At 33.7% G+C, this 15138-nt stretch overlaps 1 protein-coding gene across 1 annotated transcript in view; it reads left to right on the plus strand.

Moving 5' to 3' along the window:
- The window catches only part of LRP1B (LDL receptor related protein 1B), a 1762610-nt gene that overhangs the window by 1569414 nt on the left and 178058 nt on the right, over positions 1-15138 (plus strand). Inside the window, exons 65-67 of the mRNA XM_053655128.1 lie at positions 1204-1320; positions 1645-1764; positions 3124-3243. Coding sequence (XP_053511103.1) covers positions 1204-1320; positions 1645-1764; positions 3124-3243 — 357 coding nt within the window. The remainder of the gene's footprint in view (positions 1-1203; positions 1321-1644; positions 1765-3123; positions 3244-15138) is intronic.

Raw genomic sequence — 15138 nt, forward strand, 5'->3', positions numbered from 1 at the left:
TGCACGGGATTATTATGCTCATTATTATACCCATTGTATGTAATCATTATACCAATATATAATATTCATCCTTATTTTTCCCTCAAAAATGTAAGGAAAAAGTGTGTCTTATGCATGGTAAAATATGGTATATATTAACAGAATTATAGAAATGAATATTGGAGGGCACCCCAAAACCAGAATTTACTTATTTAGAAAAACTGTGTATTTATTCTTACATGTTTGAACTTGCATCACCTTCAATGTACTGTCCATCTGATGCAATACATCTATCAAGATGTTTTTTCAATAGCTCAAAACAGTTTTTGAACTTGTCGATTTTGTTGCCTTTTAGTACTTCTGCCATTTTATGTTTCACTTCTTCCACACTGGTAAAATATTGCCCTTTCAGGACTTTTTTATCCACGGGAACAAAAATAAAAGTCTCTTGGGGTGAGAGTGGGTGAATAAGGAGGGTGGGGCACAGGGGTCATGCCATTTTCTCCCCCAAAACAGCTGAACACTCTGCTTGGTGTGGGCAGGTGTCCTTGTAAATCACCCATCATGAAATGGGCAAATGCCTTGAAATAGTATTTAAAAAATTCACTGAAGCCAATGCAGCCTCTTACAACAATGCCAGCTAGTACACAGGGAAGCCTGTACTACAAGTGGCCTGCCTCCAGAAGATAATTATTGTTTATCTTCTTACCCATGTGGGGGTGGGTGGGTGTCCCACATCTGATTTAAAATATGGTATTTATAAAAAACACTCACTTTAAGTAGTTCTAGGGAGCATGTTTTGAGGACAGAAGTTCCTCCTTTACATACAACAGGCAGCAAAGTGAACAAAAAAAAATGATTTAAAAAATTATATTGGAGTAACTATTTTAAAAAATTACAATGAATTCTATTCTGCCACTCAACCTCTCAATATCATTTTTGAATTGAGTAGACACTTATATGTTTTAAATGTATATTTTTATATGTTGTTAATTGCTTTCTTAATGTTAGTTTATGACATATAATCTCTAGGACATCTGAGTTCCTCATAGCTTAGCTATGGACCCAAACCTAATGGCTATCTAAATGTGAGATAATTCCACTGTGTTCTTGGATATGTTTAATGTAATAATATTATAAATATTTTGAATGTCAGAGAAGCTCTCTTTAAGAAACCATGCGGTAAGGTGTCATTCCATGACACCCGTGTGTTTCTTTCCCTAGCTGAATTTAAATGCCAGCCAGGCCGATTCCAATGTGGTACTGGGCTCTGTGCACTTCCTGCTTTCATCTGTGATGGAGAGAATGACTGTGGAGACAATTCAGATGAACTCAACTGTGGTAGGTGATTAATTTTTTAACTAAGGAACATAAATCTAATTATTTTTTAAGATTTTATTTATTTATCTTTAGAGGGGAAGGGAGGGAGAGAAATATCAATGTATGGTTGCCTCTTGTGCGTCCCCTGCTGGGAACTGGCCTGCAACCCAGGCATGTGCCCTGACTGGGAATCGAACTGAGCTACTTTGGTTTGCAGGCCCGCACTCAATCCACTGAGCTACACCAGCCAGGGCTTAAATCTAATTTTTAACTACTTATGTCCTCACTGATTTAAATGCAGACATGGGTCTCAGCACAAATAATTTTGCTCTTTGTATCCTTTAGATACACATATCTGCCTCTCTGGTCAATTCAAGTGCACCAAGAATCAGAAATGTATCCCAGCAAACCTCAGATGTAATGGACAAAATGACTGTGGGGACGAGGAAGATGAAAGGGACTGCCGTAAGTCACCCTAAAATGCCCTGCCTCATCTTACTTCTGACTCCCAATTGAAAGTGGTCTAAAAATTATAACTGTGAAGTGTAAATTCTTATGTACAGAAAAATATAATTATGCCAAAATAATTTCAAATAACTTTTTATTAAGAAGCTGTAAGTATAAAAATATAGAAAAAATTAAAACATGGATGACCTACTCATAAAGCTACCTGGAGATTTTGACAAACATGAAGTAAAATTCACTCATTCATATCATCCCTAAGAGAAGCAGAAAAAACACTATCACAGGTGATTATGGAATTACATATGTATATTGCTCACAGTAAGTAGGTACAGGTAATCTTCTCCCACTGATTAATTAGTTTCTTGAAATTAACTCCATTTTAATTAGATATTGATTTTTCCCCATAAAATACATTTAAATGTATGAGGAGAAACACAATCTGGGCAAAATAAAAACGTTATTTGTTAAAAACTGTACATAATACCCTATTTAATGTATCTTAACAAGCCATTTCAAAGAGCAATAGTAAAACGCCTTTTCATTTTATTCACCACTTATTTTAATCTCTACCAGAATTCAATTATTTTAAATGGAAGGGAAAACAATGTACACACTTGTGTGTGAGCAGGAAGGCTGATGTGTTCACACACATACAGGCTCTGAACAATAGAGAACCTATTGAGTTTCAGGATTTCAACAAATACACTGTCAACATTTCTGTCTTGTTGAATTTCTATTTTATCTCCTAAAACATTTACCAGTAAATAAGTGCAGTCATCCAGTAATTTAATAAAGATGCTGCATTGTAAAGTCTCCAACAGTTCTTTATGGCTAGTCATTCTTAAAGCTGATCCATAAGCTGACTAGGATTTGTGAGGCAGTTGACAGTCTGAGTCAGATGTTCCCCCCTTTCCTCAAAGACTCAACACAGCTAGAGATTTGGGTAAATGTTATGCTTTTTATTTCTTCATTGATTAATATCTTCCAGTTCCAGTAGTTTTTTATTTATAAGAACTTCCCTTGTATAAATTTTATTTTTTATTATGAAAAACTTATTCTAAATGACCTTTAATTCTTTGTTTATAAAATTAGCTTTAAAATCTAATCTAATTTTAGAGAGACTGTTTTGAAAAATCTGATTTTTATCAAGTGTGTCATTAGAGAAATATGTTTTACTTATCTCTATGAAAGGATATTAGGTACACATTATAATTAAAAGTTCAAACTCTTCACCTTCAGAGCCTTACTAATTAGAGGATGATACATTCTCAATTATCTTAAATATTGGTTTGTCTAATTATTTTTTATATAAAGTATCCTTGCCAAAAGCTACGTTTTAATAGGTATTTTCCTCTTAAGCTGAAAACAGCTGTTCTCCAGACTATTTCCAATGTAAAACTACCAAGCATTGCATTTCCAAGCTGTGGGTTTGTGATGAGGATCCAGACTGTGCAGATGCATCGGATGAGGCCAACTGCGGTGAGTGTTTTGTGACTGTGGATCTTACCTGTTGTGTTTATGTCGTCATCTGTGATGGCCATAGTGAGACGGATTTGAGCACAAGTCTGATGAAACTGAAGTCTTACATGAGAAAGGTTGTCTCTGTGTTCACAGAGTCAACAACCTCAGGGAGGCTCTTTCATAAAAAGCATGGAGAGGTAAGGCAGAAGAGTCAGTATTGCTTAGTAGAAGTCAAAACTGCTTCTGAAAAGTTACATAAAAAGGGTGGAATGAAACTACAATCTCATTATATTAGAGTATGTAAATGACATTAGCATTTAATAAACAGAAACAATGAAACTATTTTGTACTGTCTGAGACTTCATTTTATGCATAATGTCATATGATTTTTCATTCATTCAATAATAATTCCTTCTTAAACATTGTGAAATAAAAGAAAAAAATAAAAGTATTGGTTATGTTTTTAATAGATGGCTGCTATCACTTCTTAGTATTTGGTTCTGAAACATTAATATTTTTCTTTAATCATTTATTTTACTTAAAATGATTATTTCTTAGTTAACATTGCAGAAATGGAGAACATAATCATTCTGTCCAATGAATTTTATCTTAAAAATGTCAACATTGTGATACAAGGAAAGAGTAGTTATCACATGTAACTCATTTTATCAACATTTATTAAGTGTTGAAGCTATTTTGTAGGCAAATACACCAAACTTAACATTGTTGGGGAAATAACAAGCTTAACCTAGTAATTGATTAGAGATGACACAGTGTGCTTAAATTAAAGATAAGACTTTCAGGCTTCATAGACAAGATTGTGTTAAATACATTGCTAGAATTCAGACTGCTCTCAATGAGCATTTCTGAGAGAAACAAAAATTTTAAAAAACCTTTATGGTCTCTGAAATTCTATTTATATTGAACAAAATTTATGAGCTACATGTATAATCATTGACAATAATGCATCTTTGTTTTTTTCTAATGTCTTCCATGCAGCTGTGTCTTTAGAATAAACAATGAGAATAGCTTATCATGGTATCATAAAATCACCCTTTTCCACTTGGTGGAATTGGTATTCATAATCAATTCACAAGGCCTCAAACTGTTTTCATCGCTGATTTGTCCATAGCAATTATTAATAACCTTTGCTGATTGGTTTAGATTACTGACTAGTTTACTATATTTTATTATGCATATTTACTTAGAAAAGAAAAGTAAAATAATGACATATTTGCTATCAGCATAATTTCTTGGCTGGAATGTTATATCTAGATTTTGTTCTTGTTCTTCCTCCTCAATTTGATGTGAGTTAACTGCTTTGGTAGATTATATTGTGCCAACTGATAATTATCAATCATCATAAAAAATGTCTGATATTTATTTGATGTTTGACATATGGCCCAGTAATGGTTAAAGGGTTCACAATAATTACTTCACTTAATTTCTTTATTTTCCCTATTTTATCAAAGAGGAAAATGAGGCCCAATGAGGGTATGAAATTTGCCCAAAGTCCACAGTCAGTAAGTGGTGAAAGTGGGACTCGAATCCAGGGTATTTGACACCAAAATATCTGCTTTGTGAACATAGCTTAAATCCACTTCATATTTTAATGAACAAACTGATCTAACAAGAAAAACAGAGAGACTTGTAGATAGAGAGCAGGGCGGCAGCTATGGGGGAGTGGTTAAGGGGTAGAGGGCTGGGGCAAGAAGGAGCAAGGACTTGTGGACACAATGGACAAAAGTGTGGCAGTTGTGAAGGGGGTGGATCATGGGGCTAAATGCTAATGGAAAAAGACAAGAAAAGTTTAAAAGAGGAACATTTGAATGATTTCTGTTATAAAGCTAAATATCTATCTAGTGTTAAAACATTTAGCTCTATTTCTAAGTAAAAAGGGAAACTATTCTACAAGGGTATTAACAGAATTAGCAAAAATACATGACATTTCTATACTTACCAACAACAGAAAAAATAGGAATTGAGAAATGCTGTACTAAAATATGATGTAGCAGGTGATTTTTTAGGTTTTAATAATGTTTTTTATTTAATTATTGTTCAAGTATAGTTTTCTGTCTTTTACTCCCATCCCAGCCCACCCCCCCCAGTGCTCCCCACCTCCCTCCCATTTCCACCCCCCTCAGTTATTGTCCATGTGTCCTTTATACTTGTTCCTGTGAATTCTTCCCCTTCTCCCCTGAAATTCTCTCCCCTCTCCCCTCTGGTCCCTGTCAGCCTGTTCTGTATTTCAGTGTCTTTGGCTATATTTTGCTTGCTTGTTTGTTTTGTTGTTTAGGTTCCTGTTAAAGGTGAGATCATAGGGTATTTGTCTTTCACCACCTGGCTTATTTCACTCAGCAGATTTTTTTTTTTTAATTAAATGATCACCACCCCCAGTTAAATTTTATAATGGGACTGAGACAAATCAAATGATTAATATTTCCTCCTAATTTAATTCTGTCAATTCTAAAGGCGTAGCATTATACAGTAGTTTTGTTCTGCTGTGACATTTTCAAAATGAAACAGTTTTGTGTTGTTTTTAATAACTGGTATGTAAATGAAACCCATGTAAGAGAGAGTAAGAAAGTAGAATAACCTAACAAAACAGAGCAGATAGTATATAACACAAATAAAATGCACATGTATTCTAGGGCACTAAAATATTAAAATACCAGTAATCTATAAATATTTTATTTTTTAAAATTTTAAAACTTTCCTGAATACCAGTTTTATTGAATTCAACCTAGTAAAATTTTTGAAATCTTATAATTACTTGCCAGTTTAACAACTAATTCAACATGTATAAAATTGTATACTAATTTAGAATTTAAAGAGGCCTTGTAACCATTTTAAATAGAAGTAGATTAAATATAGCCAAGGGGTCCTAGTCCAATAAACAAGTATTGGTGAAACTTTGGATTTAAAATTTAAAAAGGAAATTGACTATTCAATTTTTCCATCTTATTACACTTAGTTTTTGAGATAGCTAAATTTATCCTGGAAAAGGATTATTTCATGTACATGGAGAGGAATAAAACCTGGGATAGCAATACTTATATCTGACAAAATAGACTTTAAAACCAAGGCTATAGTAAGAGACACAGAAGGGCACTACATAGTGATAAAGGGGACAATCCAACAGGAGGCTATAACCCTAGTAAACTTTCACACACCCAACATAGGAAGACCTAAATATGTAGAGTAAATCTTGGTGGATAAAAGAGAGATCGACAGAAATACAATCGTAGTCAGGGATTTTAACACCCCATTGACTTCAATGGATAGATCTTCCAGGCAGAAAGTCAACAAAGAGACAGCAGCCGTAAATGACACACTACATCAAATGGATTTAATTGGTATCTTTAGAGCATTTCACCCTACAACAGTAGAATATACATATTTTTAAAGTGCACACAGAATGTTTCTTAGGATAGACTACATGGTAGGATACAAAATAAGTCTTATGTAATTTTAGAAGTTTGAAATTATATAAAAAAAATTCTCTGATCACAATGTTATGAAACTAGAAATCAATCACAAGAACACTGAAAAATATGCAAAGAAATGGGAGGTAAATAACATGTTATTAAACAATGAATGGGTCAAAAATGAGATCAAGGAAGAAACCAAAAGGTAACTTGAAACAAATGAAATTGAGAACACAGCAACCCAAAATCTGTGGGACACTAGGAAAATAATCATAAGGGGGAAATTCATAGCATTACAGGCCTATCTCAGAAAACAAGAAGAAGCTCAAACTAACAATCTAATGTCACACTTCAAGAAACTTTTTTAAAAAGCAACAAACAAAACCTAAAGTGAATAGAAGGAAGGGAATAATAAAGATAAGAGCAGATAAATAAAATAGAGTAAAAAAAAAGCTACAAAAGGTAAATAAATCCAAGAGCTGGTTCTTTGAAAAGATAAACAAGATTGACAAAACTTTAACCAGAATCATTAAAAAAAAAAGAGAGAGAGGACCAAATAAATAATATCAGAAACGAAAGAGGATAAATAGCAACTGACACCAAGAAAATGCAAAGGATTGTTAGTAAATATTATGAAAAACCATAGGCCAATAAATTTGACAACCTGGACAAAATGGATAAATATCTAGAAACATATAATCTTCCAAAACTAAATCAGAAAGCATCAGAGAATCTAGGTAGGCAGATTACACTTGGTGAAATCGAAGCACTAATCAAAAAACTCCCAACAAACAAAAGCCCTAGACTAGATGGCTTCACAGGGAATTTTACAAAACATTTGGAGAACTAACACCTCTTCTTCTCAAACTATTTCATAAAATCCAAGAGGAGGTAAATCTCCCAAGCTCATTTTACAAGGCCCAATTTATCTTTTTTTTTAAATTTTTTTTATTTGTAGTTCCATCCCCCCTACCCCCTCTTATTATTCCTCTTCCCCCCCTTTCTTTCCCCTTTTTCTCCAAAACTAGACAAAGACATTACAAAAAAAAAAAAAGAAAGAAAATTACAGGCCAATATCCCTGATGAATATAGATGCTAAAACTCTCAAGAAAATATTAGCAAACCAAATAATAATGCATCAAAAAGATCATACACCATCATCAAGTGGGATTTATTCTGGGAATTAGAGGTTGGTACAGCGTTCACAAATCAAAAAATGTGATTCACAACATAAACAAAATGAAGGATGGAAACCACATGATAATATCAACAGATACAGAAAAACCTTTTAATAAAATCCAGCACCCATTTATGATAAAGATTCTCAGCAAAGTGAGAAGAAAGGAAACATACCTAAATATAATAAAGGCCATATATGACAAACCCACTGCCAGCATTATATTGAATGGACAAAATCTACCATTGTTGCCCTTAAGACTGGGAACAAGACAGGGATGTATGCTTTTACTTCTCTTAGTCAACACAGTACTGGAAGCCCTAGACACAGCATAGGACAATAAAAAGAAATAAAAATCATCCCAATTGGAAAGGAGGAAGTCAAACTGTCTTTATTTGCACATGACATGATACTGTGCATACAGAACCCCAAAGATTCCACCAAGAAACTACTAGAACTGATAAAGAAATTCATCAAAATAGCAGGATAAAAAATTGATATCCAGAAACCACTTGCATTTTTATAGGCCAACAATGACCTAACAGAAAGGGAAGTAAAGAAAGCAATCCCATTCATGATCACTTCAAATAGAATAAACTACCTAGGAATAAGTCTAACCAATGATGTAAGATACCCTGTACTCAGAAAATTATAAGACACTGAAGAAAGAAACTGAAGAAGCTACAAATAGGTGGAAGCACATACTGTGTTCATGATAGGAAGGATTAACATTATTAAAATGTCCATACTATCCAAAGCAATCTATAGATTAAACACAAATCCTGTCAAGATTCCCATTAAATACTTCACAGACCTAAAACAAATGTTTCAAGGATTTATATGGAACCACAAAAGGCTCTGCAGAGACAGAGGGATCCTGAGAAAGTAGAACAAAGTTGGAGGAGTTATCCTGCCTAATATCAAACTATACTATGAAGCCATAGTAATCAAAACAGCATGGTGCTGCCAAAAAATAAGACACAGATCAATGAAACAGAATAGACAGCCAAGAAGTAAATGCATCCCTTTAAGGTCACTTAATATACAAGAGAGGAAGCAAGCACATACAATGTACTAAAGACAGTTTATTCAATAAATGCTGTTGAGAAAATTAGATATATGCAGAAAAATGAAACTTGACAACCTTCTTATACTACACAGAGGAGTAAACTCAAAATGGATATTAACCTGGAACCATAAAAATCCTAGGCGAAATCATAGGTAATAAAATCAGGGACATTGTTTATATCAATATATTATCTGATATATTTCCCCAGTCAAGGGAAACAAAAGAAAAAATAAAGAAATGGGACTATATTATACTAAAAAGCTTTTTCACAGCAAAGAAGACCATCAATAAAATAAAAACACAACCCATGGAATGGGAAAATATATTTGCCATTACAGCTAATAAGAGGTTAATTCCCAAAATTTATAAAGAACTTAGGAAACTCTATACCCCCAAAACAAATAACTCAATTAAAAAATGAACAAAGGACCTGGATAGTAACTGCTCCAAAGAGTACATCACTATTTATCAGAGAAACGCAAGTTAAAACCACAGTGAAATATCACCTCATACTTGTCAGAATGGCTATCATCAATAAATCAACAAACAAGTGCTGGCAAAGATGTGGAGAAAAAGGAGCCCTTTTGCATTGTTGATGAGAACGCAAACTGGTGCAGCCACTGTGGAAAGCAGTATGGAGATACCTCAACACATTAAAAATGAATCTGCCTTTTGACCTAGCTATCCCATTTCTGGGAATATATTCAAAGGAACCCAAAGCACTAATTCAAAAGGACATAAGTACACCTGTGTTCATTGCAGCCTTTTTTACAACCACCAAAATATGGAAGCAGCCCAGGTGTTCATCAGTAGATGAGTGGATAAAACAACTATGGGGTATTTATACAATGGAATCCTACTTGGCCATAAAAAAGGAGAAAATTTTACCCTTTGTGGCAGCATGGATGGATCTGGAGAACATTGTGCTAATTGAAATAAACCAGTTAGAAAAGACACTTAGCATATGATTGCACTCATATGTGGAATCTACTGATCAAACTGGACTAGCAAACAAATCAGAGACAGACTCACAGATAGAGAGCAGGCTGACAGCTGTTGTGGTGGTGGGAAGTGAGGAAGTGGAAGGGTGGAGCCAAAAGGAAAAAAGCCTCATGGACAACAGTAGTGTGGTGATTGCAGCAGGGAGGGGGTACGAGAGGCTTAAATGGTAATGGAAGAATGCAATAAATAAAGCATCTTAAGTAAAGAGAAACAAAATAAAATTGTTCTAAAATAGTTTAAAAAGCTTCTTAAGTGTTAGGTATTGTTTTAATCATTATGTGAATTATGTCATTTCATTAACACAACAATCCTATGAGAGACATATTATTTTTATTCGTAATTTAAGGGTAAGGATATAAAAACTCAGAGATTGTAAGTAATTTTCTCAGAGTCATGCAGGTGGTAGAGGGTGAGAAGATATTTGAATCCACAGGATTTGTCTCCAGCTCCATACACTAAACTATTAATCAATAGAGCTACCTTGACTTGCCTTAAATATTCAATAAGGCAAGAAATTAAAACATAGATACAAATGATCCCAAACAAGTCAGAAGAGGTAAACGTCATCAGAAGAAAATGCATACTTAGGTACATTTTTTAAATAACCTGTTGTCACAGAGAGTGGGTGAGTGGGAGTAGACGTGGCAATAAATGCAATTTGGAGGCAATGATAAGCCAAAGAAAAGTTAGTCTGTTTTTGTTTTTAGCATTCTTTAGTGGGTATTATAAACATAGTGATAGATGTCCCCTTCCTGTAAGGACATTCCATGTCACCGTGACCTCAAATGGAAATTTAGTTGCTTGCCACTAAGGTAATATTAAATTAAGTACAATGAGAACAATAACATTAAATTCTAGTTTGACACAATTCTAGTTTGACAATGGCCTGTCAAAATCCAATGACTGTCAGAGAAGCCCTGTCTTTCCATGACTGAACTCTTCATAATAAAGCAACTAGGGACAATGAAAGAAAATTGAACAGGGTATAGCTTTCTGACCAGCCATTCAATACCACCTAACTCTCTGTTCATACACTGAACCATCTGGGGTGTGTTTCATAGCTCGCCATTCACACCATGCAGGCCACACATTTAAAACCATTCATCAAATTTTCTTATAAATTTTGTATAAATTAATGATTTTTAAATAGATTAAAATATAAGCGGCTATTGAGATGAAACTTTGTTCGTGCTAACATTATATACCCTTATTATGCTGTCAAAAGCTTTTATCATGCAGTGTGAAGGTTATTAACACTATACTTTGTTCCAATATTTTGAAAACTTTTATGAGAAAGTATCAGGTTTTTTTAATTTATAAAACTTGGTTATTGGCTAATAGGCACAAATTGTCCAGATTATTTTTTGAAAGATACAGTTAAGTCTTAGCACTGAATATTGTATTTGTTGGCACTGAAACAAATGCAAAAATATGGGCAAGATAAAATCTCTAGATTAAAACAATTAAACTGAAAGTAATTACATGTGACTCTATTGACTGACTAAAGGTATGACTCTCCAAGAACTGTCATTGTGTGTTGAGGGGGCAGTGGTACTTACCTTGCATTCCAGAGGCTTTTTTTAATGTAATTTGATTTTCAAAGCTGGAATTTAATACTTCTTGATACTGCAAAATTATCCATCTACTATCTATTTGGTTTCATTTTTTTGGCTGAATGCTGTAACTTGGTAATATTTAGCATCGTACAGATGGAAAGGATTCACGAATCATGTTGCTGAATTAAAACCAAATGTATTTCTAAACCACAAAACGTGATGGAGCTGAAAATATCAAGTCTACTCAGTTCCATGTAAAATGCATATAAGTGTTATAATGTTCATGGAATCTGAAAGAAATGGGTCATTTGAGGTCATCTGGTTAAAGTAGGGTTGTGTTCGTGAGTCACCATCTATACAAACAAACAAAAATAAAAACACCCCTTTATATCTAAAGTTGTCATACTATAAAAAAAACCTGCTTTTTATTTTTATCTTTTCCAATAGAAATTTTGAATACCTCAACACCATCCCTTGTGTAAAGCCCTCTGTTTACTATTCTCAACTTACATTTTTTTACATTCTTCTTTAGGTCAAATGATTTCATTTTGTTTAGTCTCTCTCCATGGGGTATAGTTTTCATTCTGACAATCGGTTGTATCTCTCTCCCCTGAAACCATCTCCATTTCTATACCTCGGTTATGATCGATGGAACAGAATACACATTTTCAGTCAGATAATGTTCCCTCTTCTGTTCTCCACTACTGTATGTCCACTTTTACATTGTAATATTGTGTTTAATTCAAACCACATAAAACCAGTGTTTCCCCTGTTGATCTAGGGCCACTTTCTATAACCTGCAATTAGAAAAATTTTATGTCTATTATACCATATTTTCAGTGTCATCTATTAATAAATTGTTTTATACATTTTAGTGTATTCTAATGAAGTGTACTGTCTCCTTTGCCAAAGTATACATTTTAGGAGGGCTAAATCATATATCTTCTATTTCTTAATATATACCTATTACTTAGTACAGAATCTAAAACAAATAAATATTTGAGAAATTAGTGAAGGAAAGAAATAAGAAATCTGGATGTTATTTGTTTCAGCTAAATATGAGAACTTCCTCCCCTAAATCTGAACTTGGGGATTCTATTTCCTTTTATTTAATTTATATACATTTTTTTCATTTTTGTATAAGTACTGCTTTTCCTCCTTATCAATTTAATACTTTAGGCTTGATTAGTGTGCAAAATTTACAAAATTTACTTAAAGGTGTTTTCAAAATATAGAATCATTGACTTATTCTGTCAAACTTGTAGAGTGAGGTGCACCTCCCCAGAGGAAGACGGCCCTGCTATGGAGTTCATGGTCAGCTCTGTGAATAGAGCCCATAACCTTTTGAGGTCATAGGAACACAGCTCCATTTTTTTCAACAATCATTAATTGGATAGATTTCTTCAGCTGTTGACTATTTTCTTAACTATAAACAGATATAATAATTTTCTCCTTAGAAACATGATGAGTTAAAAGAAATAAAAGTATGTAAGTGTCCAGTATATATATAAGGGCACAGAAGGCCCTCAAAAGGCCCTTTTGTGGTTTTTTTCAACACTTTTTTTGCTAAGTACTTAGTATTGACATAGGATAAAACACTCAATTACACATTCTGTAATGGAGGCTGTAACATTACAGGAATAAATAAGACATTTAACTACTATAACAAAATTTTATGACACCAAAATAAATAAATAAATAGAGTTACAGAGAGTTTGTGATATAAGAGAATAATGACCAGTATAATAATAAATGCTGAAGATCATGTACTAGTATGATCTTAAGGTGTTTATTATATCTTTTCCACAAAGTCTTAGAATCATAATTTTGTATATGTACCACACTTCGTGAGTCCTGTTTGTTTAATGGCTTTATTGAAGTAAATTGTGCAATGTATTTAATTTGAACAGGTGTACACACCCCAATCAATATAACGAACATATTAATCACTCCTAGAAACACCCTGCTCTGCTTTGAAATACCTGTCTTTGCCACCACTTCTTGCTCCCCTGCCTCCTCAAGTAACCATGTATCTGCTTTCAGTAACTGTAGATTAGTGTGCATTTAGATAAAACTGAAGTCGTACAGTGTGCGTTCATTTTGTCTGGCTCATTTCACTCAATGTGGCACCAGAAGAGGTAGCCTCTGCCCTTGATTCTACCCTTAGGTTCTTCAAGCTACCAAATAAACTGCCAATACATTCCTCTTCCCCTACCTTTGCTAGTTTTTGTTTTTAATTATTTCAAAGATCCCCACGACTAATGCACAACTTGTAATATATGCCTCTTCCCTGAAATGTTCTTTTCTGGCAACACCAAATTTATTATATTTCACACATATTGAGACTCCTGCAAAACTCTTCGTACATTCTTCTATTTGAATTACTTCATGGACTGTGCTCGCTTCGGCAGCACATATACTTAATTACTTCATGGACTTATTCAAATGCCTGTGATGAGACCACAGGTAATCTTCATTTCTTGTTGAATACTGCTTTCTCCCTGCCCTTGTTTCATTGAGATGTAATTGTCATATCCATGTATCAGTTTAGGGGTACATGATGGTTTAATGCATGTACACATTGTGAAATAACCACCACATTAAGTTTCGTGACCATTTCCCACCTTACATAGTCACATTATTATTTTTTCTCTCCTATCATCTTATTTGTTCCATACTTGTGCCATTTGTGCTCTGTTTCTTTCCTTCTTTTTCTACCAACCATTTACCTTGTTAGGTGCCAGATTTTTTGTGTTTCTGTAAATAGTTTTGAGATTTGTTTTGCAATATTAAGTTACTTAAATCAGTTTTATCCATTGATTTTTAGCTTTTAAGATTTGTTAGGTGGGAACAGAGCAGGTGTCTTGTTTGTTTGTTTCTGTTTTGTTCATTTTGTTTGTTTTTCTCCTTGAAACTAACTATTCTCTTTGGAGGCAATACCCTCAAAACTCTACCCAGTGTCCTGTGCATTATAAATTGTTCAGTCTGACTTAGTAGGAACAAGCACTATTTCAGATCCTGTGGTAACTACAGATACTGTTCCTTATGATCCTTTTGGGTGGTTCTCTTGCTGGCTTTTGGTAGTTTTTTTTATTTGTGTAAAAAAAAGTGTTTATTTGTGTATAATTCTCTGCTGAATACTCAAAGAAGACCCTCTGCAAATCTCTGGGGTTCATATTCTGTGCAGCATTCTCTCCTTCATTACTGTCCTGATAATGATGATGTTCTCTTTGGACTCTTGGTTAAGTCTTGTTAGCTCATGGAATCCACAGGTTTTACCTAACTTTGCTTCTTTCGTGTTGCAGTGTGGAAACTTTCAATACAATAAAGTTTAGCAGGATTAGGGATCACCTAATTTTCTGTCTTTCAGACATCATTATCTCTTGTTGCCTGATGTTTAGTGTCTTCATAATCATTGTTTCATGTAACATATCTATATCTATATTATCTGTATCTTATCTATATCTATCTATAGATTATTTTTCAGGTGGGAGGGTAAATCTGGTAATTGCTCTTTCAAAAAGTTCAAAAAAATTTTGTTTTTTATGAAACTCAACTTTTCGAAAAATCTTCAATGTTCAGTTTTATCTGCTGTCCCTTGATATTTCAGCCCTAATGTCCCAGACATTGAGTCATAAGCTGTTCTTTTGATCAGATTATATTTCTCTAAGTCTTAACCAT

The sequence above is a fragment of the Artibeus jamaicensis genome, unplaced genomic scaffold, assembly GCF_021234435.1.
Source record: "Artibeus jamaicensis isolate MK-2021 breed Jamaican fruit bat unplaced genomic scaffold, CSHL_Jam_final contig_935, whole genome shotgun sequence".
NCBI classification, from domain to species: Eukaryota; Metazoa; Chordata; class Mammalia; order Chiroptera; family Phyllostomidae; genus Artibeus; species Artibeus jamaicensis.